Source organism: Megalops cyprinoides, chromosome 3 (assembly GCF_013368585.1).
Source record: "Megalops cyprinoides isolate fMegCyp1 chromosome 3, fMegCyp1.pri, whole genome shotgun sequence".
Lineage (NCBI taxonomy): Eukaryota > Metazoa > Chordata > Actinopteri > Elopiformes > Megalopidae > Megalops > Megalops cyprinoides.
This window is the reverse complement of record NC_050585.1, coordinates 38,347,199-38,373,196: the sequence shown is the minus strand read 5'-3', so window position 1 is coordinate 38,373,196 and position 25,998 is coordinate 38,347,199. Positions and strand designations below refer to the sequence as shown.

At 39.4% G+C, this 25,998-nt stretch overlaps 1 protein-coding gene across 2 annotated transcripts in view; it reads left to right on the top strand.

Moving 5' to 3' along the window:
• Positions 1-25,998, top strand: part of kirrel3a (kirre like nephrin family adhesion molecule 3a) — a 159,781-nt gene that overhangs the window by 114,881 nt on the left and 18,902 nt on the right. The window contains exons 4-6 of one of the 2 annotated variants that reach the window (XM_036524507.1): positions 4,940-5,097; positions 14,447-14,597; positions 21,113-21,218. In XM_036524507.1, the coding sequence (XP_036380400.1) occupies positions 4,940-5,097; positions 14,447-14,597; positions 21,113-21,218 (415 nt within the window). Of the gene's footprint in view, positions 1-4,939; positions 5,110-14,446; positions 14,598-21,112; positions 21,219-25,998 lie in introns of both variants that reach the window. The other variant, XM_036524506.1, reaches the window with a different exon arrangement.

Here is a 25,998-nt window from a genome sequence, read left to right as displayed (position 1 = left end):
ATATAACTAGTCTGGTAAGACATGCATGCACTGCAGTTTGGCCTGCAAAATTTCAAAGCTGATGAGATGAACAGCTGAGTCATGGAAAGAGCACCCTTTTCAGTGCAATGCAAAATATGTATTGAAAAAAGTGCCAATTGTACATACTGCAGTAATACTAGCTGGCTGATTTTACTAACTTACTGTATCCACCAAGCTGGGTTGCCAAGCAACTGTTATAGGTTATTTATGTTTCTTTAAGTCAGTCACATTATGTACAAGCTATCAAACGTTAACTAGCAATATAGCTTACTTGACTAGTCATTACAAAAGCATTTCTTGGCACAGCTAGAGTTAGCTTGGTGCCCATTTAAAAACTTCTAGCTAAGTTAGTTAACTTGTGTGATAATACTGGTGGCATAGCTAGGTAAAAGTATGCAGTTCATGAGGTAGCTCGCTAGTTATATAACTTGAATAAGTGCTATTTGCATCATTTTGTACAACATCGCCATCACTCAAAGAAATTCCATATGAAACCTAAACAATAGTTTTCATGCATAAAATGTAGTGGAAAAAACACAATGAGCATGTTTGGTCAGGCAGCGGGTGGTGGGGAAAAACCAAAATTTTTGTCATTGTAAAAAAAAAATCAAATTAATATTGACTACAATGCCTCTGCCTCTCCTGCTGGTATCTGGTAAGGAAATACTTTTATTAGCGAGCTTTAAATGGAAAAGTACGTTGCCCCACTTGTCCCCCTCCTACAGTGCATGCATGCCTAAAGCCAAGGCCTGTTTATCTAGACAGTCAATTGTGATTTTTGTCATACTTTCTTCGTGGTTTTAATAGAAGTCTAGACTTTCCCTACATCCACTGCAATGCCTCTCTGTCTTGAAAATGTTCGATTTTGCGTGTAAAGAGCCAGCTGTACAATTTGCTTGCTGATGTATATGTAATTATTAATCAACAACAAAACACCTGGAAAATAAATACAAAGTACCAGTAGAGTATTAGTATGACATTGCCATAACAGGACTACAGCTGCGTTCATCGGTTAATGAATATTAATAATTCTTTAATTAATATTACTGAGTGACAATCCATGTGGACAAAAATTAATGTGAGCAGAAACCTGTTCCTATGTTGAAGTGGGATGTTTCGGCAAGTAAGCAGCGCCCTAGATCACAGTTGTCCAAACTCATTCACGGTCTTAGGATGGCCTGACAGAGGATGCGAAAAGAGTTTCTTCACCCACAGCCTTGTTCCCTGGGCGGTACGGCCATGTTTTAATCTGAATGCATAATGTGAAAGTTTTCATTCCCAGTCAAATATTCTGACAGGAAATCAGATTGTAAGAAGGTACCTAGATGGTAAGGAGAAGGCCGGAAACTAAGCAAAGGAAAATAAATAAAGAAATAGAAATTAAAAAATAAAAAACAAACTTTCACAGCATTTTTAGATGTATTATCAGTAACAGCTGGACTGTTTCCCGGAAGCTTCAGAGACACAGATATTGAAATTGTATGACTGGTATCGTCCTGCCCCTTACACAGAGAGATGAGGGTATTATGAATGATGCAAAGCACTAAAAACATGCAAAGTAAACAATATCAAGCTTGTCAGCCTGCCTTCATTTCAATCTCTTGTAGCCTGCTGTGTGTTTTTTTATCATTGACAGATGGAGAGATCACAGAGAGGTATGCTTCTCATTGCAGTGGATTTGTCTTCGCAGCAAGTTATCTACAGTAGTCTCAGCTGATATATTAAAATTAAAGTAACAATGACATGTTTTTATCTCCCTTGTAGATGGATGCCTTCCATGATGATAATACCAAGTATAAAATTACTTTGTTGTAAATAAGGTTTTCTAATGTAAACTACAGGGGGTACTGGAGAGATTCTTGTTCCGTCAATGCCAGGGTCATGTATAACAATTAATTAGTATAGTAAATAAGAAAAAGTGTGAATAGGCAAGTTGTAAATTGGTATTAAAAGTGAATAGGAGTACCACAAACTCTATGAAAGTATTTATCATGTCACACTTTCAAAATCTAAAGAAACTATTTTGAAACAAATAATTCCAATACACTTTTAAAGAGATGGAAAGATGGAGAATCCAACTTTAGCAAGTATGTTCGCCGTATGACTGTAGTTGCTGAAATGGCCATTGGCTGACATTTAGTAAATGTAGTCCTGCAGATAAAATCAAGCTGTGACATGGCTGTAGACCCATTTATGCTTCCTGCAGTGCCTCCATACCATCAGCTATTAAACAGAGCTTCTGTGCAAGCTGTCCATGAGGGAGATGTGCTTGTTACTCTGACTCTTTGACTGTTTTCTTTGACTCACAGTCAGTTTTATGATACATGTTTTGTTAAATTTTGGATAAATGTATCATAAATAAGGTTAATATTATCATAAATGTATTTATGTATTTTGCTTTTAATAATTGCTTGTTTAAAAGATTTCCTATCTGTTATAGAGGTAACCTACCTGAGCACAAGCAATAAGATTAATGAAATTTAACAAAGTGGAGAGCTCCTGCATGCTTACAATGAATTAGACATGCCTCAAAGAGCCCTAAAGTAGGATGTGTTTTTTTGTCCTGTACTTATTAGAAGAGTGAATGGGAAACATTTTAACAAACATTGATTTTTCAGCATAGCAAAGTCTTTAGTTAATTAAGGTGGATTTCACCAACTTGCTGTGAACAAGTGCAATACTAGTTAGATAAAATGTAGTTACATATGATCTATGCTATTTAATCTGACTTTGCCTCAAATCAAAACAGTCCAAATAATGAATGTATTAGATGCCACAACTCTGTAGTCCTGTTCTCCTCCCAACACAAGCATGTAGGTGAGTTGTCATTGTTATCCCTGAGTTTTTGGTGTGGGAAAAAGGAAAGCGAGAGTGATAATCATGCCAGTAAATAAATTCAAACTTTTGTGAACATGTCATTTTCTGGTTGAAATTCATTAGGTTTAATATTAGGTTCAATACTCAACATATGCACATGTGGGGCCAACAGAGTACCCTGATAAAGCCCCTTGTGTCTGTCCAGAATTGTCAGAAGTTATCAATCATTAGAAATCATTGGAAATTATATATTTTTCATTTTAAGAATATAACTAGCTATCTAGCTACCTAACTAGCAACACAGGTTTGACGATATAGTCATATCGCCACTATATATACTGTAGGTAACTTAGCAAGCTTGTTACCTTGCTACCTCTGTGTAATGGTTTTATATTGCAGCAGCACCTATGAAAACATAAAACTGGATCTGCATTGATAGTTTTCTTTACTGAAAATTAATAACATCAGCTAACTTGCTAATAATATTCTAGGAACATTGCAAACAGCAGCACTGAGAATACAAAATCAAATAAATAGCTGAACAGTATTTCTCAAAAACAAAGGAGGACTGTCTTTTGTAATGTCTCAATTAGCTAATGTGATTTAAAAAATAATCTTGTAATGATTAATCAACAATGAAAAAAATGAATCTGTTTTATATGTACTGAGAGCCCTATTGTATGTGTGTATGTGTGTGTGTGTAGATGCCCTGCCGATCACCATATGATGTTGCCCAGAATTGATTTTGATTTTATTTTGTTTGATTTTGTGTCACTTGGCATTTTCTACTGTACTAGGATACTCATGGGCACTCACCCTAAATTCATTTGAGCTGCACAATAATAATTGCAACTGTCTGAGGCAAACTTTGGTTTGGGTGCCGAAAGGGTTTAGTACCTGAAAAAGAGCATTGTGAAACCTCTATAGCCAGTAGGTGATTTGTTCATTTTTAACAGGGGGGGTGGCAGATGCACACGCAGCACTCTCTCTGCTACTAACTAGGGAATGGAGAGGGGGGATGGCAGGTTAACAAGGGGGATACATTTTGGTCATTTTGCTAACAAGGGGGATAGCATCCCCCCTCAAATCGCCTACTGTCTATAGCTTCCTCACTGCATAGTGTTACTCTTTGCCACACTTTGTTATTAATGCCACATTTCAATTTGTTTGTTTTCTTTTTCTGGGGAGAGTGTTGGTGGGATTTGGAGTGGGTCTTCAAATTCAATAATATTACTGGTTGTGAATGAATAACTAAGTTAAGGTCAGGACAAATACCACCTCACATTGCATATATCCCACTGCATGTACTGTAGAAAAGAACTGGAAACACTTAAGACATGGAAGAGCTTGTGAATGTGAACAAAACCGCCCACCCTGGTTACAGACCATTGCACACTCACTCAACCAAAAACAAAGAACTTACTTTGACAACTGAATGATATTTTCTAGAACCTTGAAAAGCCCAAGCTGTTCGTGCAGCGTATTAAAAATTTAGCAGACAAATGCACTACCTGCCAAAACCTAATCAGTAATCACCCAGCTGTGGGAAATGAATAATGAGAGCTTAGTCTGCTACCTAATAAAGTCTCTAACTCCATCTCTCTTGGTGTCCATATCTTTTCTTACATCCCCTCTCTCTTTTTCCCCCTCTACCTCTCCCTCTTTCTCTTTCTCCCTCTCCCTGTCTCTGTCTTCCTCTCATGAGCCAGCTGCTTGCTGCCTTTGATTCTGACTTGCCCCAGCTCTGTTGAGAGCCCAATGAATAATTTACTGGAGTTTGAATAAAACTAGGGTGATCAGAGCTTGTTTAAGAGAAGTATGTAATCAGCGCTATTCAGGAACATGTATCCTGCAATCCCCTGGCCTTCCCCATCCTTCCCATCCGCCAGATCCCATTCACTCTCCATGTTCCACATTCATGTGGCTGTCATTGCCTCCTAACGCAGTACTTTCATAGTTCATTACTTTGTACACACTTTTCTGTTCGGTGGCCTGGTTCTGTTCACCAATATGAATTGTGACAACGCTGACTTCCAGGTCTGTCATTGGTATGAGTTTTCCCTCTGATACAGATCTGAGTACAGTCCTTTTCCTCCCATAGTTCCTCCTGACAACCCTGTCATCATCGGGGCCCCGGTAGTGAGTCTGCGGGCAGGCGACCCCCTCAACCTGACCTGTCATGCTGATAATGCTAAGCCAGCAGCTTCAATCATCTGGATCCGTGACGGGGAAGTCCTCAATGGAGCCACATATTCCAAGGTGGGGACCCAGGTGTGTGTCACCATATGTGTGTGTGTGTGTGTGCATGTGTGCATGTGTGCATGTGTGCATGTGTGTGTTTCTATAGTATTTTTCTGACACTTTTGTATTCTTAATTAAACAAACTGCTAGTTATTAGTTGATATAGTTTTTATTTTACTTATTTTATGATTCATTTATTTCATTATTCTTTTAGCAGATGCTATTATACAGGTCAACCTACAGAGAAGCATGAAATACAGTACAAATGACTAATAAACAATTCCAATCCATTACACCACCATTTCAAGGCAATGTAGCACCATCCTATCCAGTTGGAACACAAAATCTTAAATATAACAAATAAATTATTATATTCACTCATTGACTGCACGCACAACCGTAAAACAGCAGGCTGTGCTTTGTGCTTTGCTCCAGCCGACAGATCAGGGCAGATGATTCTTTTAGTTGCAGACGGCTTAAATCCAGTTAGCATGAAAATAATTTTAAATTGATAGTTTATCATGCCCATGTACAACAAATGTACAGAAATGCTTGAAAGTGTAAGCCTAGGTGATTCATAAGTATAGTATAAATTATATTTGCTGCACTCATAAACCTCTTCCCCTCTCAGGAAATCCTTTATTCTACAGTTTTTTGCTTATTCTTTTATACTACCTGGTAAGCTTCAAGTTATATTTTAGCCAGAGGTGACATTTTTACTGTAGTAACCATATAGCAAGCACTCACTTTAAAATGAGTGTTGCATGAAATTCAATGCACATGACCTGCATACTGCCTATGGTTGGGTGATATGGACCAAAAATCATATCTCTATATTTTTAGGCTGAATGGCGATACACAATATATATCTTGTGAGATGTCACAAGCACCTTTATTAAAACAGACTGTGATCAAAGACAGGGTTTCCCTTCCCCGTTTGATAATATACAGCTGCAAAACATGTAAATGAAAAATTATATAAAATAAATGGCCTATATTAAATAAAAATAGGCCTATCTCTGAGAATGCTCCTTCAGTTGTTTTCAACAACAATAATAGACTGATTAAAATAGAGTACAATTACAGGTTTTTCTCTCCTGCTTAACAAAACACACGGCTGTGCAAATAATAATAAAAATGTAGACAGAACAAAAATAACAACAGGTCTGCCCTGTTTAAAAATATACAGCTGCACAATATATCAACATGTAAATGAAAAAAAAATGAAATAAATAGCCTATAATGAATAAAAATAGGTTTATGTTGCTAGCACTTTCTGAAAAGGTATTTCAGACTATCAGAACATTCTATAGTTATATCCTGGTAGTCTTTTCTGATAAGGCTTAGATTATCAAAATATTCTACTTAAAGTGTTACGTTGGTATTGATTAGAGTGTGTTGATGGACAAACTAGACTACAGATTTACATGTCAGCATGTAAACTAGACTGTCGAAATACATATACTGTAGTTTATGTGATGGATAAATTGTAAGTAGGCTATGCCTATTATTAAAATTTACTTGACAGCATTTTCAAAATTGATGTTGGATGAATTAATGAAAACAATAATGTAATTAGCTTAGAACCTTTTTCGGCTTCTAAGGTAGCACAACCTACTTGCGGTAGTATTTCCCGATAGGATAGCAAAGATCGATAGATATGACTATCAATCTACGCTACAGTAGGACATTTCGATAAGGTCGGAGAAATCGACAGAACACCGGGTTTGCGCCCAGGGGCAGCAGTGGCGCCCCCAAAAAATGTTCAGTGGGGTGGCCCGGTGGGGCCAGTGAAAATCTTGGGGTGGCACTAGCATGGTAACCGCCGGGGGTGGGGGATGTAATGACAGCAATTCACTTTCACGAAAACAGACTCAGATATTTCGCTTTTAATGGCCAAATGCAATCGAACAAACTGGATTTTTGGATTTAAACAAACTGAATTTATAGATGTAAGTCTTAGGAGTTAAAACTTATGGATCCTGAATGCAATATTTTTCTCCTCATTATGAAACGATTCTGGATCATACGGGACGCTTGGCAACCCTAAGTGGCACAAGAAGGCTGTGGCATCTGGCATGAGTGATTTTTGTGATGTTAGCTAGCTACATACAATGCAATTGTGGGTAAAAGCTATGTAGATAATTTGATTCTCTAAGCCTAAACACGATTAATGGCAATGACAAAATATATCTGGATTGAAACAACAAAAACATGGTTACGTTTTAAATGGCAGTGTATCACTAAATGATGTGATGTAACCAACTGGCTAATAGGCTATCCGCAATCAACATATCCAGCTAATTTATTTATAGTGATTTATATAGACTGGACTTCCCTCTTATAAGCGGAACAAACAACAAACATCTGAAATCTGCAATAAAAACAATAAAATACGCACTTTTCCAGTTCAAACTTGGACAAGTCCTATCATTACTGATATAGCGTAGTGGTCAGTGTCTGATAATTCTGCAGAGCGGAGGTTGAAATTGCGAAATTGAGACACAGAGGGAGATTGGGGGCAGGGTTGCATGGAGAGTGCGAGAGAGGACAGATGCAAACCCTGGCACGGCTTTACAGAAGAAATGGGTTATGTAATGCAACATCAAACTATATCAGTATAAACGGTATTGTCTCATCCTATATCGCATTTGAAAATATATCGTTATACCTTAAAAAGTTGATATACTGCCCAGCCCTAATACTTCCCCTCCATCAATCAGTTGTCATGTGAACCATTCCAGTTAAGTTGTTTCATAAACTATGTTTTAAAGGTCAAAATATCCAGTGTTCTCAAAGGCAGTTCTTAAAAGGTTGTGTTTTGACATAGTACTTCTAACACACTAACCTCAATCAGACCTTGTGCAGTGTGGCTTATATATACTATATATTGGATGGCTCCTGTGTGGTTTCAAACAGCTTTTTGTCCATTTCTTATCACTGTGCAGTAGGTAAAACAACTGTCCTGATCATGGTTCAGTACACCACTGCCGGACCAAGCAGGTCCCATATCACATTTAGGAAAACATCAGGAAAATATAAGCTGTACCCTTAAAAACAGATGGGACATATAATTGATATGCAGGGATTCAAAACCTAATCAGTAATGTGGGGATCTTCATTTTAAGTAGGTTGGTTTTGGCATCTGATCCAAAAAACATCTAATATACTGTATAGAATTATGTTATCAGTTGGGTAAATTTCATCAGTGTTCATCCTTGTGTGGCTGCTTTTGTATCCCTCTGTCTGCCAGTGAGGAATACTTGCCTTCTTTCAGCCAACGAACAGAATACTCCCATGTTCCCCGCTTTGCCCTTCACACTGTTCCAAGAACAGTTTGCGAGGTTAGTTTAATGACAACCCGGATATGTAATTTCAACTTTAATGCAAAGGGCAAGACAGAGCCTTCGCTTTGCACTTCAAGACGTGGCAGAAAAAAATGCATTCCACCCATTTCAATTATGAATATGTTCTTAGACCTTTATTCATGTTGTCCATCAGAGGGTTTTTTTTGAAAAGCGCTCTCCTGATGCTCTTGAGTGTGAGGTCCACTCTCTTTGGTTGTGCTGCACCCACCACATGGCAACTCTCAGTGGGACAGGGTCCACTTGTTGTGCCCCCCCTCAGCCAGATGCAGGCTGTGCACTCCGAACACAAAGCCTCACCCGACCTGAGTGCTGCAACTTTGATGCCGTTAACCTTCCGCTTGAATGTATAATCAACAATGTAGTGTGAATTTCCATATAAATGAACAGAGGATATGAGTCCTTTTGGGCACTGATAAAAGTTGCGCTGTCTGATCCCATTACGGCCCTTTCAGCGTTTTCTGAAGGAGATAAATAACATTGATTGAGGTAAAATACGGCGGTGTGTCGCTTGAAAAACGAGAGATGGAGGTGCTGCAGGATGTAGGTGGAATGCACACTTTTTTTCTTGTTCCATGATTTATACATATAATTATATAATCCCCATCCTTCAAAGCTGCGTCTTTATCTGTTTCTCAGTTTCATTATTTTTTCACAGCTTTCATCTAAGTACAGCTGTCTGTGTAATTAGAGATTTCTTTTAAATTGTTATGCTTGGGATAGTGGTAAGGGAGGGGGCACTTCCAGAAAGAGTTATCAATTGAGACTTTAAAATTTATTATATATCACAGTTTTCATGTTCTGAAGACAGGTAGAGTGCCTAATAGTGGAGCAGAATATTTATTATACAAATTGTAATCTGCATGACTTGCTGCATGATTTTAAATATCCTTCTTGCTTTCTCTAATTTTCCCCTCCCTCATCAAGCTAATTAACCTCTCTGGCTTTGTGCAAAAGAAATTGAATGTGGGAGTTGGGAGAAATGAAAAAAGCCTTTTAATTGGAAAACAAAATGGCAGAAATTATGAGATAAGTAAATGATTAGATGAGTAAATGTCTCTTTAACCCCTGAACTGGCATGCATGCCTAATTTTAGAAACAGGTGTAAAAAGATGTGACAATTCATTTATTTCTGTCATAAAGAATTGAAATTTGAGACACGATTGTCAGCAATTAAAAAATAAAAATACTGCTTTGATTTGATATGGTGCCATTCATTTTTAAGGTGAATATAAGGTTTCAAAACCTTATTAATATTACATTCCAATACTTACAAGTTCCAGTTTATAAAATTATGTAAGGGTGTGTTGACATATGTATCTGAAATGCATATTGAATGGCAAATGCTATGCCATCTGCAGATTTTGCATCAAGATGATTGAATGCGGATGGAAGTGCAGAAGGCAGGTTCCGTTGAGAAGGTTTTTTCACACTGATGGCAGAGATGGGGATAAGACTCATCTACCAGGGCATAGGATCACTGTAAATGAACCGATTAGTCGTATAATATATACTGATAGCCCTGTGGCTCAGGTTGCCCAGTAGTGTTCTTTGGCTGACCATATGCTCCTCTGTCCTGTTGAAGCAATTCATTACTGTCCCTTGCCATATGTAAACGAGAACTAATTAATGTGTTTATTGATGCACACCCTTATCCAGCATTCATAGCTAAACAGATTAGCTAGCTAGCCAACACATCTCTGAGCAAAGATCTGCAAACAACAAACAAAGCACCAACAAAGACTTGCCGTGAAAAAGACTATTGCAGACAAATTGACAACCGGCCCTTCATGCAAACCTGCTGGCCACACCAATGAGGAGGAAGGCCTTGTTATTTGCATTCGTAAAGTTGATCATCCATTTTGCCGATTATCAGGACGTATAAGCAGTAGATTGCCATCATAGCACTAAAATAGGTTAGTAAACAACTGCATGAATTATTATTACATGGTTTACATCCACATAAAGATTATGTGGCATGCATCATATAAGCCACAATCAATTAAAACAATGATATGATAAATGTGCACTTAAACAGACTTAAGAACCTGAGAGGAACCACATATTTTTACACTCAATCATTCTAACTTATTTGTGAACATGACCTAAATGAACTGACAGCAGGAGCCCGATTAAAATCATTGGTTAATCTGGAGAAATGGAGTTTTACTCTTACAAGATTCCATGTGTAGTTTTACTCTTACAAATGGCATAGGTACTGCAGGGGTTTTTAAAAAGTGGTGTTTGAGGTGTAAACACATCGCCACAAGCCATGACAGTGACAAATATGACACAATGAATCTATTATTTATCGTGAAGCCAGGATGTGCCATGGCCAGTACAACAGGATGTTTTAGTGATGTTCTAGTGTTATCTGGGCTGGACCCCACTCAGGGTACCATCATATACAACAAATGCCTTTTTGTGTTTAATTCAGACAAATCCTCACGCGTGATGTTCCCATGATATCCAGTTAGGAAAATTGCTTTCCTCAGCTATGAGATGTATTTATGCCTCAAAGCAAGTACACTGATTCCAGAAAGTGGTAATCATGGTACTGATAGAGATAAATTATGGCATGAAGTTCTGAAGGAAATAGGTTATAATATAATGCATTTTACAAAATAGCACATTATTTCTTTTTTACAGCCCATAAGGCAGGAGGAAGGCTAAGTCCATCTGAAGGACCTTTTATTTGTTTCCGGTTATCTCTTAATCAATAAAGTCAAATGTATGTGTGCTGAAAGAAGAGCGAGGCTAATGAATCATAAGTACATTTTATACGCAGTCCTCTGGAGTGTGTTCAAAGGACTGATCATGTACAAATAAGACATATATCAAAGGTGAATTTCTCATAAAACAATATGCCATGCCATGTACTTGAATTCAACATGACTATATTTCAGCCAGGCTTTTTGTGTAATGTCAATGGCAAATGAATTTGTGCACCTTGCCACCTTGCTCTGTGTGTGCTATTCAACTGTACAGTAACTCTAGATGCTGAACCACAAATCACAGTCAATATGGTGGAGCCTATCCCACCAGGGTCTGCTTATTTTCTCCAAGTCTCCCTTCCAGTGAGATGTAATGTCTTATTCTTTTCCTCCATCTGGCTGCCTTGGATAAACAGGGACAATGTTTTTTGTTGTTTTATTTTTATCCTCAGGGGTTGATATTGGGTATTCTCCTCACACATTAGAAGCAGTGATTGCCAGTATCACTTTTTGTTATCTGCTGTTCTGAGGCAGATATACACTGAATGTGTGTGAGGTCCACACAGCAGTGGGCCAATACAAGATTAATGACATCAGACAAGTCCAGAGCGATGAATAAAACAGGCCTGATTGTGTCAGGAAAAATATTACATTTACACATCCCTCACTTGACTGCTAATATGTCCTTCTTTTAATCAAGGTCACTGAGGCTTTAAAATTAACATAGCCAGCTGAGCATTCCAATACACAATGACAGCTTCCTCAAACAATGCTGTATGTAACTGAATGGTAAATAAAATCAATTTTACTAAAATGTATTTTTTTTTGTTTTTTGTTTTTTTTTTAAGTAAAATGAGCCCATGGAGTAAAATAAAATCATGACTATCTGTTTTGATTATATTTAAAGATCTCAGATGCAGAAGGTTACTCTGCAGTATAAAACAGTGTCACTGCTGTGCATTGATTGGTTTACTCAACCACCTACAGTATTTTGTCTCTCAATTTGTATAAAATCTTGCCTCAGGCTTTAGAAGAGCATGTATTTGATGCATGAATTATTTTTATCTCAGTTCCTACAATTGTGAACTCACATGTAGTATTGTAACACACCTTTTGGTCAATATGACCAATGTATTATTGGAATACTTTTCCATCCTGTGTAGAGACCATAGAACAAGCAGAGCTATGTTAATGTCACACTGTTTCTTTATATTTAAACGAAAAGTCATTGGCCATCCATTATTCAGGTGATTTAGGTTGGGTGGCAATACATATCAGTCATCACATAATCACAATTTAACATATAAATGAAAGGATAAACATTTAGAGTTAAATGCTGATACTATTGAATGTAATGTCAGTGTACTGGAACTATATGAGACTAAAAAGATTTCTGCTGCAAGAAAGGGTCTATGAAGAGTTACAGTATACTTTGTAACTGACTTTGAGTTACAACATTAAGCAAGTGATTTATTTGACTTTACATAACCATGTGACTTTGTAAGGTAAAAGTCAGAAAAAAAGCAAGACTTGTTTTTGTATGTTACTCAGAATTAAGGACAAAACACATTGGAGTTAGACAGAATCAAGACTTACAGTGTGTGAAGAAGAGATCTCTCAACTAGCCTCCAAACCAAATCAGAGCTGCTTTTAACTAAGGGGAAAGAGTCCTACCTGTGCATGGCTGAGGTGTTTTTGATTTACAAACGTATGCATTCTTATCTATTACCAAATGGTTTTACTGTCTAAAGTCTGATTAAATAAAAGCGGTAATTCAAAACTAATTATCTAAAAAGTGTTTCCTTGAGCGGATATCTGATATGAAATTTAATCAATGCCTTACAGCACAAAGGAAGTCTAAATTACTGAAAAAGACTTCACAGTTGATTAGACTTAACAGTCCTTTTTATAATGGTTTTCTTTTCAACCACACAGAATTGCAGTTAAATATAACCCACATGGACACGACAGTTAGATGAGCATTAACACCCACAATTTTTATATATACTGTATATCAGCCTTGGTTTTGCATTGGAGCTAGTCTGAGAATGTTGTTGTGGATTATTTAACTTAGCCTTACATGAAGAAGCTGCTCACCCAATTCACAACCGACCAAAATACTCTCGTCTCACACCTCTCCTCATCCCTCTACAATGGCCAACTGTTATGGCTTGCGTAACATTTCAAGCTGTAACAAAAACTGCACCGCCATGCTTACCATGTTTCATCACACCTTACTCTCCTACCCGACTACTGCACTCTGCTTCCTCAAGACACCCTGTAGTGCCTTCCTGAAATGGTCACTCATCCCATTCATGTCCCTCTCTACCTTTGCCCCAAGTGGTGGAATGAGCTACTCACAACTGTCAGAACAGCAGGAACACTGTCCATTTTCCCTCCTTTTCAGAATACACCTCCTTACTCTGGCATTTCCTTTTCCTTTCCCTCTGGCTGTACAATGGGTTGTAATTTAAGCATAAAAGATAAAAGCCTGGTGGAACTGCAAGCTTTTGTGGCAGCTTCAGCTCCATTGTAAACACATCGTGATTATATAAACCTGTAGCTTTTAAGGTTGCACAGCAATAGTTCGCACTTGTACACCCTTTGACAGCACTTAATCCCATCGTGCCATTTCAAGGGTGGCACATATGTTTTAGTATCTGTGTAGCTAATTACCTAATCAAATTGAATGCACTTTTGTAATGCGCTCTAAATATAAGCATCTGCCAAATGACAAAATGTAAATGTAAGAAGGGCTTTGTGGAGGTGTTGATAGATCTGTGGGCATGATGTCAAAGGTTTTCGCTAATATACTTCAGTCCACAGACTGAGGAATTACACTGTGTCTCACTGCGATTCTCTTAGGCTCAACAAATACAGGGTGGGTACTTTCTGAGACATGGGGGTAGGCAATCTCCTCAGAGTTCCGTCAGCACGGTGAAACACAGTGTTCCGAGAGCTGCCAGATGGTGCTCACCACACATGCGGGGCTTTGCAACACGAAATGCGAGGACTGATTGAAAAGATTGATCTCCCTCAAAACAAATCCTTCCAGCAGAGTTACTGAGATCTCTGAAGAAAATGTTGAAGAGATTTTGGGATCAATCAGCCCTGGAGCAAAACGATAGAGTGGGCGGCCATTTATTTCTTCTAATTCCCATCGGCAGCGTTACGGACTGGTAGGCTGTATGAGCTGATGCCCATGATCCATACATCACTTGCATGTAGGATGCAAAGTGATGACTCTGTCCTCACCATCAGGGACTTTGTGTGATCTCAATCCCACAGACACTGCTTCGAGATGGGCGCAGAGAGACCACGGTCAGCACCCTCTACATCTCTGCCTCCAACATTGAGACCGGCCAGAAGATCATCTGTCGTGCCTCCAACAAGGCCGTGCCCAATGGCAAAGAGGCCAGCGTGACCATTGACATTCAGCGTGAGTATGACCCACCAACAGCTAGTTTTTTGTAGAATTAAAATTTTGTTGAATTAAAATTGAAATTATCAAAAAAAAAATCCCTTATGGACACCATCAGAATACATCCGATGCATAACTCAAGATCCTCTAACCTAAATGGATTCCTATAGTAAATGAAATGCAAGCAATGATGAAATGTGTATTTCTGTTTGATTTTTAACGTTAAGAAATAAACTGTCAATGCATGAAACTCAAGCACTTTTCATACTCTCTGAAATAAGTGAGTATTTTTGTCAACCTGTCTCTGCGTTTCATTTAGTGCACATCCTCCTCCTGTCATCTTTACCTTCTCTACTATGCCATCCATATTTTGCATGCAAGTATGATTATATAACTCTTCCAAAATAGAGAAAATAAGGCCACTGTGCAAAGTACAATTGTCAGATAATCTTCTTCGATCACGAACAATCCTGTACAATTTATGAATTTTGAACAAAGGGATTTGGCATCACTCTCAGCCCCCTCAAAGCTATTAAGTATGACTAATAAAGCAGAACATGCTATTCAGAGATCCATTACTCCTGACAGCTCCATTCTTTTTATTGTGCATTCCTTTTATTATCCACAAGAAACGCTTTCCACATAACGCAACAGAAAAATAGAAATGAGAGCATCAAATGATTAACAGCTGTTGGTGTCTCCACCATCGGAATGGCTCTAATCATTTTGTTATGCAAAACAATGGAGAAGTCTGCCTTTTGTGAAATAGCTGTGTGTCACAAAGACTGTAATGAAGAGGCATGGCTCTGACAGCAACGTTTGCTTCGTGCTCAGCCTCGATCAGGATTTCACTGTTAGTGAAACATTGGGGAGAAGTCAGCAAGGAGCTGTTCCGCTTCTTTTACCTCTCTTAAACAAAATCAGGATCAGCGGGGCTTAATTGTAATACATCGGCCTACATTTTGTTTTTCCTCATCTTTGCACTGACTTGTACCGGTGTTCATGAGAGCTGCCCAGGATACAGCTACCCGTGATGCGCTTTAGTTAGAATCTACAAAGAGTGAAGCTTGATTCACTTGCGCTTTGATAATTTGATAACTGCCGGTGCTTTATAATTTGATTCCAGGGTGCCTGCATCTATGACTAGCAGTCGTAAAGTGATAAACACTGAAGATGGATCTTCCTGTTGGAGTATCTAATTTCAAAGTTCAAAGCTGTGTGAATCAGTGTTCTTTGGTAAAGTAAAAAGAGGCAATGTGCGATCAGATTCCTGCAAGAGTAATGGGTGTTTAAATGCTGCTACCGCCTTTGGGTGCCATTATTGGACACGATTCCAGAGAGGGGTTGGTTGAAATAAATGTGTATACATTAGGAAAGGGAAAAGAAAACATGAGGAAGCAATTTGGTTGAGTGGATACCCAGCTTTCAGAGAGAGGCTTTGTTGTTTACAGTGAAAACAGGTGCTGTATGAATAAGTTATGCAGCGAGAGGCAAGGTGGGGAGGCCGACCCCCCCCCCCCCCAGACTTCAGAGCTCCATAGGGAACACCTGCAGCAGCCACAGGGGGGTGCTGTCCTGGTATGCACCAGCATTAATATTGATGAGGGACAGATGTCAGCTCAGGTTGAGCAAATCCAGAGCAAAAGAGAGAGTGAGTAGCACACTGTTTCCAACATACATGAGAGGAATTTGACCCCCCTCCCCACCACCTCGGCTGCTGTGTGAATATGTGTGTGTACCTTCATGCACACGTGCAAATGTGTGTGCTTCCCACCTAAGCTAAGTTGTATTCTTTAATGGTGTAATATGAATGCCATGAATGACCCTGCCACTCCTATATGATTATGTTTCCGGAATTAAAAACAATTAAAGGTTCTTAGATTTAGCTCCAGCGCTAGCATTCCTGATTTGGTCACCTTGCAGTTTAAAACTACCCTCTTGCTTTCCATTGAACTCCCAGGCTTGAATAAAAGCTTCCGGATTTATGCCCTTAACAGATTAGCCCATACACTCCAACTGAAACAGTTATGAACTATTGTGTGTGTTCCACTGTACAGTGTAATTGCTGAAATGCCTTTTGACCAAAACTGTGAGCAATCTGACATATATACGCACTATATAAATAGCTTCCAAATACATGTAAAAGACATACTACATATGTAAAGGAGTGAGATGTGTGCTTTAGCTATTTTAATTGGCTTTACTGTTGATAACTAAGGCACATAAGTGTACATGACCTCTGACCTCTCTGGTGGTAGCAGTCATCATTCTATGTGGGCATGTTATTCTGTAAACACAGCGTTGCAAAAAAAAATATATATATATATATATGTAAATAAATAAAAAGAAAAAAAAAACAGGACTTTCTGCAAAGGCTCATCCCAGGGCACTGCCCATCTCCTCTACCTCAGTGCCCCTTCCCATACCCCTCCCAGCACAGAGACAGAAGTGCTGCTTTCAGCTACAGTGAGCTGCAGGGATGAAGGAACACGAGAGGAGAAATGGAGAAAGACTCTTGGAATAAATGCATTGTAAATAAGAGGAGAACAAAAAAAATAATGCCATTTGTGGAGACTAATTAATGGATAAATGCAGATGTGCTGTGCAAGCAGGGAGGGTGGTTTTGGGGTGGGGGGTGTTCAGCTCCTCAGTCTCCTCCTCTCAGCTGTGAACGTGACCATCATGTCAAGCTGAACAGTGGTGCAAAGAGCAGCGGAGCAGCAGTGTGACAAGGTTTTGTCAGGCTCAGATGCTCTCGCTGCTCTTTTGCAGTCCAGCCTCTTAAACAGTGTCCACATTTACATTATAGCCCGAGGAGGATTTGGCCTTCACTTCATTGTAGCCAGAACACATAAGCCCACTTCATACGTGCTGGCAGACACGTGTGTTGGGCCAACAAACGTCCGTACCGAAATGCTACAGGGAGTGTTTGCTGTGCTGTGTAGAGAGGTCATAAAATTGTGTAGGTGCGCGAATCAAGGTGAACTGCATCAAGTAGAAAGTGCATTCACCTGAGAAATAAACATTAAGAAATGTAAGCTATTCCTCAGATATAATGGAAACACATTTAAAGTGACGCAAATCACTCTTTTACCCCAGTGAGATTTAGATACAGTCAGCAGGTCAAAATGCCCTTGAAGATAAACAGATCATTAAAAGCAGACCCACAAGTCAAGAGAAACACTTTCCAGCTCTTTCTGTGTGAGCAGAAAGGATGGGTCCCTTTTGCTTCCAAATTATTATTATTATTATTATTATTGTTATTATTATTGCAAGAATAAGGGGAAAGGCATAGAAAATAAAACATCGTGTTAAAACACAGTACTAGGATAAGAAAGCATATCTGCAGTGTTTCAAATGATCACAAAGATGCAAAGAGGACCTTACAAAAAGTCACAAGAGCAATCATAGGAGCAGCACAAGAGCAATCAGAAGAGCATCATAGCTTATTATACACGCATTGTTTCACAATGATCAGTAACAGATCAGCTGTACTTGCATGTGTGCCTATACCTGCTGTGCCCTCATTCTTTGCTGGGTGCACAGCCTTTACTGTGTGTGAGGGCTGTTTCAGACATTTTTCATACATTTCATTTTTTCAATGTTGGTTTTGAGCTACACTGAATGCAGAACATGTCCCTGTTTGTTTTGATAAAGCCTGAACCCTGAAGGCATGTTTAAAATGTAAAAATCACCAGCATAAGGCACTGTGAATGAAACATCTGTCCTATTTCCAAATAAATTAAATGTAACTGCTTTTAATGCTAATCTTAAATCAGACAGGAATCTGCTTTTCTTTATGTGCCTTGACAAGTATGCCAACCAATATAATCCATGGAGAGATGAAGGCTTTACAACAATGTCCAGTGTTGGCCACTCACTCTGGGAAAAAATAGATGCTTGTGAATGGCAATTTTTTAACTAGACAGAATGTGAAAATATGTCCTAAAAAATTTATGAAGTAACTATGCAGTCAGAGCTCAGGAGTTCCTGAAGAATTCAACAATTGTTGAGAATTCCATATGGTCTTTACTGTGCTCCTCCAGTCAAATGCAGTCAGCACACGACCAGACTTTTTTTTTCCTGTCTTCCAGATCTGCCTCTTTCCCCATCCTTTGTTCAAACCCAGACTGAGTGCTCACAATACTTACATATGTGAGAAATGAATGATCTCCTTCATTCACAGTATCACAAAACCTCATTAAAAATGTTCTCGGAGAATCAGAAAAATCTGAACAGAATTCACCCACTCATGTCTTACCAATCAAAGAAAAGAAAGCTGTACATCTAATTTCATGAGAGATGTAGCTCAATGTGATTTTCAGCAAGTGTCATTCGGTATTATATTCATCAAAAACAGAACAAGCTTCGAGAAAAGATCTCAAAAGTATCCCTGGGAACTAAATTAGTGAATGACACAAAGGGAGTATCCACAATGGCTCATATGCACCTGTTAAAAATATTGAACTCCTACACATTTGTTTCTCTTCCTGTCTGTCTATCTCTTAGCTCACCTCTTTTCATATATCTAATTAACGGAAGATGTGGCTTAAATACCCGCCCATCTGTCAACATGAGGTTAGAGCATTCTGCGCAGTCTGGATGTGGTGCTGCTATGCTCCATGCCCTGAAGCCTGGCTTGTGAGGCACTGAGGCAGCAGATGAGCAAGGAGGCAGGCACCTGGACCTTCCCTTTCTGCGAGAACAGCAGCAGCTGAGCCACCCCACCCAGCTGAGCCCCCGCAAGACTGCCCCCAATCCCCATGCTGTGGCACTCTTTTCACCTCGGGACAGCCCAGCTGTGCCCCAATAGCAGCCAGCGTGCAGCCCTCTGTGGCCCTTTCCACCCCTCCTACATCATACCTGCACAGGGGTCAGAGGATATGAGGCAAACATGGATACATGAACACCTCCTGTACTAGACTTGAGAGATCCTCATAGCCTCAAGTAAATTTGCCCTGTTTCTACTGAACCTACCCATTTTATCATAGAAACTGTTGCAACTGGGATGTTCAGGCATGTTGTCTGCAGTATGTTGAATGTTTAGGGCTTAGGAAATTAGGCCAGGTACATGAAAGATCAGTGTGAAGGGGCATATGAAGTGTTTTTTCCTGGTGGAAAGGAATGGGGGCTGGTCCATGCATTTGAAGAAGTAGACAGAACTCTACAGTCACACTGTAGGACATTAACCCGGGCTTGTTTGCTCAGGATGTGAACATTCTACATCCTTCAACCATAAAGACATCATATGACAATAACAACCTGCCCTGCAGTAATAGCACCCCTGTCTGCCCTTCATGTTTGGATGTTGCTGCTTATTAATGTGTACAGGCTCAAGAGATGCTTGGTCTGTGGTCAGTAGTATTGGTGGAGCAGGGAATATGTACTTTTGTACTGTTTTTTTTTTTAGTCTGAATATCATTTTTTTTCTTTTTCTTTTTTCATTTAATTCCATGTAAACTTGCAAAGTTAATGCAGTAGCAATTGGACATTCTGAAAGGTAATCATTATGTTATGCCTTGGGCCGGGAGCAAATCAAAACCTTGGACCTATCTGCTCATTTCAAAGTATAACTCAGTATTTGTATAGCAATATTAATTTTCCCCCTAACTGATGAATACTATGAAATGGAGCTTTGCGATTACTAGTGCGTTTGTTGGATTCATGAAATTAAAAAAAAAATAATAAAATTGATGCAGAAACAAGTTTCACAAATTGAATTTTTAGTCTGCAGCTGAAAGGACAGATGGAATATTTGGTCGCTGCAGAATGTGCTTCATGTAAAAAGTAAGCCTTTTTTAAAACGATTCAAATACAATAAAGCAGACATGTCCTCGGAAGCTGAGTTCTATTAGTGAAATCAGGGATGCTCAAGAAAGCTTTTGAAGACAAACACAATGCAGGCTGGGAAGGTGTACAGAAGGGCCATCACTGCATCTCAGTGACAGTAACTCAGAGAACAGACGTTTTGATGACCTTCTCTCTCTTCAGCTCAAAAGGTGCCTCCTCTCTTCACTCCTCTGCTAATTGAAATGTGACTCACTTTATTTAAATGAAAAGCACTTGGAACTGACGAGAGTCTCAAAAAAAATGATTTTTGTCCTCAAACACAGGAATTACAATAAGGTCCTCAGAAGAGAAGCATGTCTGCTGCTGACAGTGAATTTAATCATTATTTATGTGACGATTGTAATTAATATGGCTGCATTTATTAATATTTTATCATTGTTTTCATATATAAATACATGTGTTTTTAGTGTAGTGGTTAATTCAATGTTCCTTTTAATTCAGTGAATAGCAAGCAAATCAATCATCAACAAAGCAACAAATTAGCATTTTCTCTTTGGTTTATGTTTTTGTCTGATGTCTCAAATGAAAATCAGTGATGAATGTTTAACAGCCAAGTTTCTGAAAATGTAAAGACAGACAAGGCTATGGAGTTGCCATTGTTTCAGCCACATTTGGAGGGATTGCTCGCTACTGGTATACTGGTGTATTGCATGGTGACTGATGGGTTCCTCTGTCCTATACAGACCTGCCTCTGGTCAACCTTACTGTGGATCCCCAACCCATCCTGGAGGGTAACCTGGTGAAGTTCCATTGTTCGGCCAAAGCCAACCCACCCGTCACTCAGTACAGGTGAACCCTCCATCCCCTCACACACATGCAGGCACATACACACAAACACACAACAGCTCATTTTCCAAACTCACCTGCATGGAGAAGGGAACAGCGATTGGGACATGGAGCAAGCCATCTGTTTTCTACTGATTTTAGTCATTAATTGGAAGTAATTATCATACAATTGCTGTTCCTCGACAACTTCTAATGTGTATTTAACCAAGGGGGGTTAGTTTTGACAATACATGTGACAGAGCACAAATTCAAGAAAAACGAAAAAAATGAAAATGGAAAATACATGAATATATGAAAAATGAATATGGTGGCCAGTCCATAAAACTCATACTGTCCCATCTTCTGACAAATGTGTGCAACATGTTGCCATGGTTTGTGATGTGTAACTGACATTATTTTGTTTTCAGATTCATTGTATGTCTAGTCTATAGTGTTGGTCAGTCAAGAAGCCATCAATAAGATGTGAGGTCCATCCATTAATACATTGTATACCGCCACTCCTGAATTTGTCCACTGGAGCAATGCAGTGTGGACATCACCTCCCTCTATAGTCACTACACTTTTCTCAGTCGCTGAACACAAGCCAATTTGCCTTGGGCCAGTTTCTGTCGGAACAGCACTGTGCCCAGGTACAGAGTGTTTCCCCGTGTTGATTATTCAGCACCAAGCTGACATGTGGAAGAAGGGTCCGTCGCCTTCTTACTGGAGCTACCATTTTACACAGCAGTGTCCAGGTGTTTCTACAGTAGGCAAGGTACATTGTAACGAATACACCTTCCCACCTTTTTTTTACATGAAGAAATAATAAGCATGTAACCCAGCTGTGGAACTCATTAATACTGAGCAAATCTACTCTAAATGGTGATGCATGTAGCTAGCTCCCTACCTAGTTAACTTGGTGGTATATAGCTTTCTAGCTCCTTTACTACCAAAATGCAAGCCCGGCTTCAGAGACCACAGGGAATGTTATGCTTGTATGGATTATCTGTTGCTTTGGGAGTTCAGTCTGTGATCTGATATCTACCAGTCTGCTTACTAATTAATCAGCTAACAACAAATAAAATCAGTTAGTCATTACCAGGAGGTATTTGATAAGTGGCTCTCTGGTCAAAGCTTACCAGTTAAAAACTTGGATATGTTTTTGAATGTCCTTAATCTTTGGACATCAGCTCCTCACTGGACTAACTGTTTTCAAAGTCCTACAATTGATGGGAATGTGTAGTTTTTATTAGTAGGTCATTCAGTGCTATGTAGTGAATGGCTAATGATTATCTTACTAATTGGCTTGCCTGAACATGTTCTGTCCAAGTGTGAAGATGTGCAACTGCACCATGTGTTTCATAAGATAGCTGGTAGAAAATTACAAAACAAATTTACAGACCAAAGAAGAGTCCATGTTTTGAGATGTCTTCGTGCTGATATCAGTGGGGCAAGCTAGCTATCAGCATCTTGGCTGAACCTGTACACCAAATCCCACCATCCTTTCGTGCATACTTTCAAACAACACACACATACACACACACACGCAGGCACGCACGCACGCACACACACGCGCACGCACACACACACACACACGCACACACTCCCCTGCTTAATTTGTTTTGTAGACAGTTATCTCTGACAAAAACTGAACCTTATATGCCAGGTTTTATATCAGTTGCACATATCATAGTCTCTGCAATAACGTTTTTTCTAACATTGAAAAACAATGACAGAGAACCTTATTGTTAAAACTGCTTCACAAAGGCAGAGGAAGTCTTTCTTTTGTCTCTCCCCCCTGCCATGCAGCATTAACTTTCATTGCAATTACATTTCTGTCATATGCTGACATTCAAAGAGGTTTTAGCCATCCACTTCCGTTTGCTTTTAAAATGGTTAACATTGAAATGCAATGTCTGCTCATGCGACAGTTCTGAAAAGCTCTGCTGTGCTTTCAAAGAGGTGATCACCTGAGTTTCACAGCCTTGTAGATATTCATAATGGGAAGACATGCCACAGCAATGAAATACTGGTACCCCTTTCCATTATCTGTACCCCACAACCCAGCCACTACAGAGGGACAAAATCCAATGTGTTAATGCATTCACTCTACCGAATCCATCATGTGAATGGGAATCCAAGAGCTTCTCACATATTAATTTTAGATGTACGGGTGCGTATACCATTTCATGAGTGTGTGAATTGTGCTGTGGGACATGTGAGTGTAGGACATAAATTTAACAGAGAAGGTCTCTGTTGCAGAGCTGTCTCAGACACTGTCACAGATATTGTCTCTGATATTGTCTTAGACACTGTCTCAGATACCGTTTCTGTCTCAGGCAGTGTCTCAGATGCTGTCTCTGATACTGTCACAGATGCTGTCTCAGAGGTTGTCTCGGACATTTATAGGAATAAATGGGCCACGTACCCAAGCCCTGGGACATTGGAGACCACAGATGTGCAACCTTCTCAGGGGGAGGTTGAACTTCTGTCTTGAGATATGGGTGTCCACAGAATGCCTTCAGGCCTATGCCTTCCATAGTTTATGTTCCTAGAACTACAGAGTGCTCCCTGAAACGGTTATAATTTCCCTCCAAGGAATATTTTCTTTTCTCTTGTCATTAATTAGAATGAAAACATGTTATCTATTTATACAGCCTGGCCCCCTCCTGGGAATTGCAGAGGTGTGCTGGAGTGATTAGAAAGGGTTTTCCATTTGATGTAAAAAACAAAAAGAATAATAAGTGAAACAAGTCAATATCAAACACAAATTAACACGATTCAGATGAACTAAAATTTCAGTAAACTGAAATCTTTGAAAATTAGACAGCAGGCAAAATTGCAACAAGCCTTTGATGGACACTGCTGTGGGAGCAAAGACTTCCAATTAAACCTTGTTTACAATTTTGTTCTTCCTGATGAAATGTGAGGCTGCTGTTACTGTAAATGTAGAAGGTAAGGCAATGTTGTCTGAGAGTGTTACAGGACTGTCATGACCATGAGATAGCCCATTATCAGTCTCACATTAGCTAAATATTGGATAGGATAAGAAATAAATTGGAAGCTGACCCAGGATCAGACACTTTACTCAGCAGCTACTGTATGTAGTCATGTTCATATCCTTTTCTACCAGTAAGTATTATAGATGGACCATTCCATATTACCAGTATGGAAACAACTCATACCAGATTTTGTATAAAATATTAAATACTTGTATTACTGCTTCCAACATATCTTATTGTAGGGCTGTGGGTGTGAGACATTAATTCATCAGAGTTGTACACACACACATAGCAGTTATATGGGAAAGTGGCTTTTTACTGCTCCTTTGTTAATAATGAAATGTTGGTTCCTTTCTTCTTAAGCACACAACAAAGTATAAAACCGAGCAAACAGCTCACTGAAAAATAAACATAACAGTGGGAATGGAGTGTGATCATACTATTAGTCTCCATCCCTTTCTCCCCACTTCCTAATCTACAGAATCACTTCCAAGTACCAGGGTTGATGTTAAACCACAACACATTTAATTGTACATGCTGCATAGCTAACTGTAGCAGCTAAACTGAGTTGAATTAATTGTAGAATATGCTTTGAGGACTGTTGCAAATTTTACCATTTTAGTACTGTTGCCCAAAATGTATATTTAAGATATATCCCTGTTATTCTCCATAGGATTAAAACTGTCTTGCACTCCTATTAAGATGGTGTTAAAGACATAAAGTTGTGTGCAAACTACCGTGTAATGAAACGCATTGTGTCCATTTTAAATCAAAGGGGGATGTATCCATGCAGCAACACTGTGTTTCAGTGCTCAGTCTCACCTTCTTGTTGTGAAAGCTATCAAGACATGCTGCAGCCCAAAGTTTTACCAGTGAAAAGATGAAGCTACTGTAGGCATAAGGCTTTGATTGGGGTGGCGGGGTTGAGAGGCCCCACTGCTTTGCTGTCTTGTATTGGAACGGATTGAGGTTGTGACTCTGTACAAGTTGCCACAGACACAGTGAAGTGTGCAACCAGAGGATCCTCATCACAGCCCCTCACTAACAAGGGAGAGGCGCAGGCGTCTGCGAACTCTTCCGTAATGATGAAGAAACTCCTGCCGGGCTGCAGTGCTCAGTAAGAAAGGGACTGCAGCCCCATTTATCAGCAGATGTTTGCATCCTGCCTTCCTGCGACGTGGGGAAGCAGATCTGAGATGGAGAGTGTCACGCAAGATCGCACCCGTCTCGCTCTGTGGTGCACAAATAAAGCGTGTCTCCAGTCCTTGGAGGAGTCTGGCATCGAGGTTGTTTTTGGATGGCTTTGTTTTGTTTTAAATGTTGACGTCTCTCGCTTTCTCGCGTGTGTCTCTGAAGAGGCTGGCAAAGTGGTTTGATTGTGCTGCTTAATGACTGCCCATAAAGCTTCTGATGTGCACATCTAGATACTAACTGCGCTGTCTGTGGGCATTGCTGCATGCTCACTAACTCACTGATTATTTAGTTTCGCTGCTCAATCCTCTGTGAGGCTGTGTACCACCCACTGTTCTGATTTAATTGCAAAAGATCACTAGTGTGGTCCAAGCTGAGACCAAACTCGCAAACTTTGCAGATCCAATCTACCCTCTCCGACTTCACTTGGCTGTTTACAGTCCTGATGGGGGCCTGGGGTTGCTGACCACTAATTAACACAGAATAACTGTGAACTGTGTGGCAAACTAGTAAATCTTCTGCCTTGACCCAAGGGGGTGACGTCACTGTCCATAGTGAACTCAAGACAAACAAACAGAATCAATATCTCAAGAAAACCAATTAATTCCTTT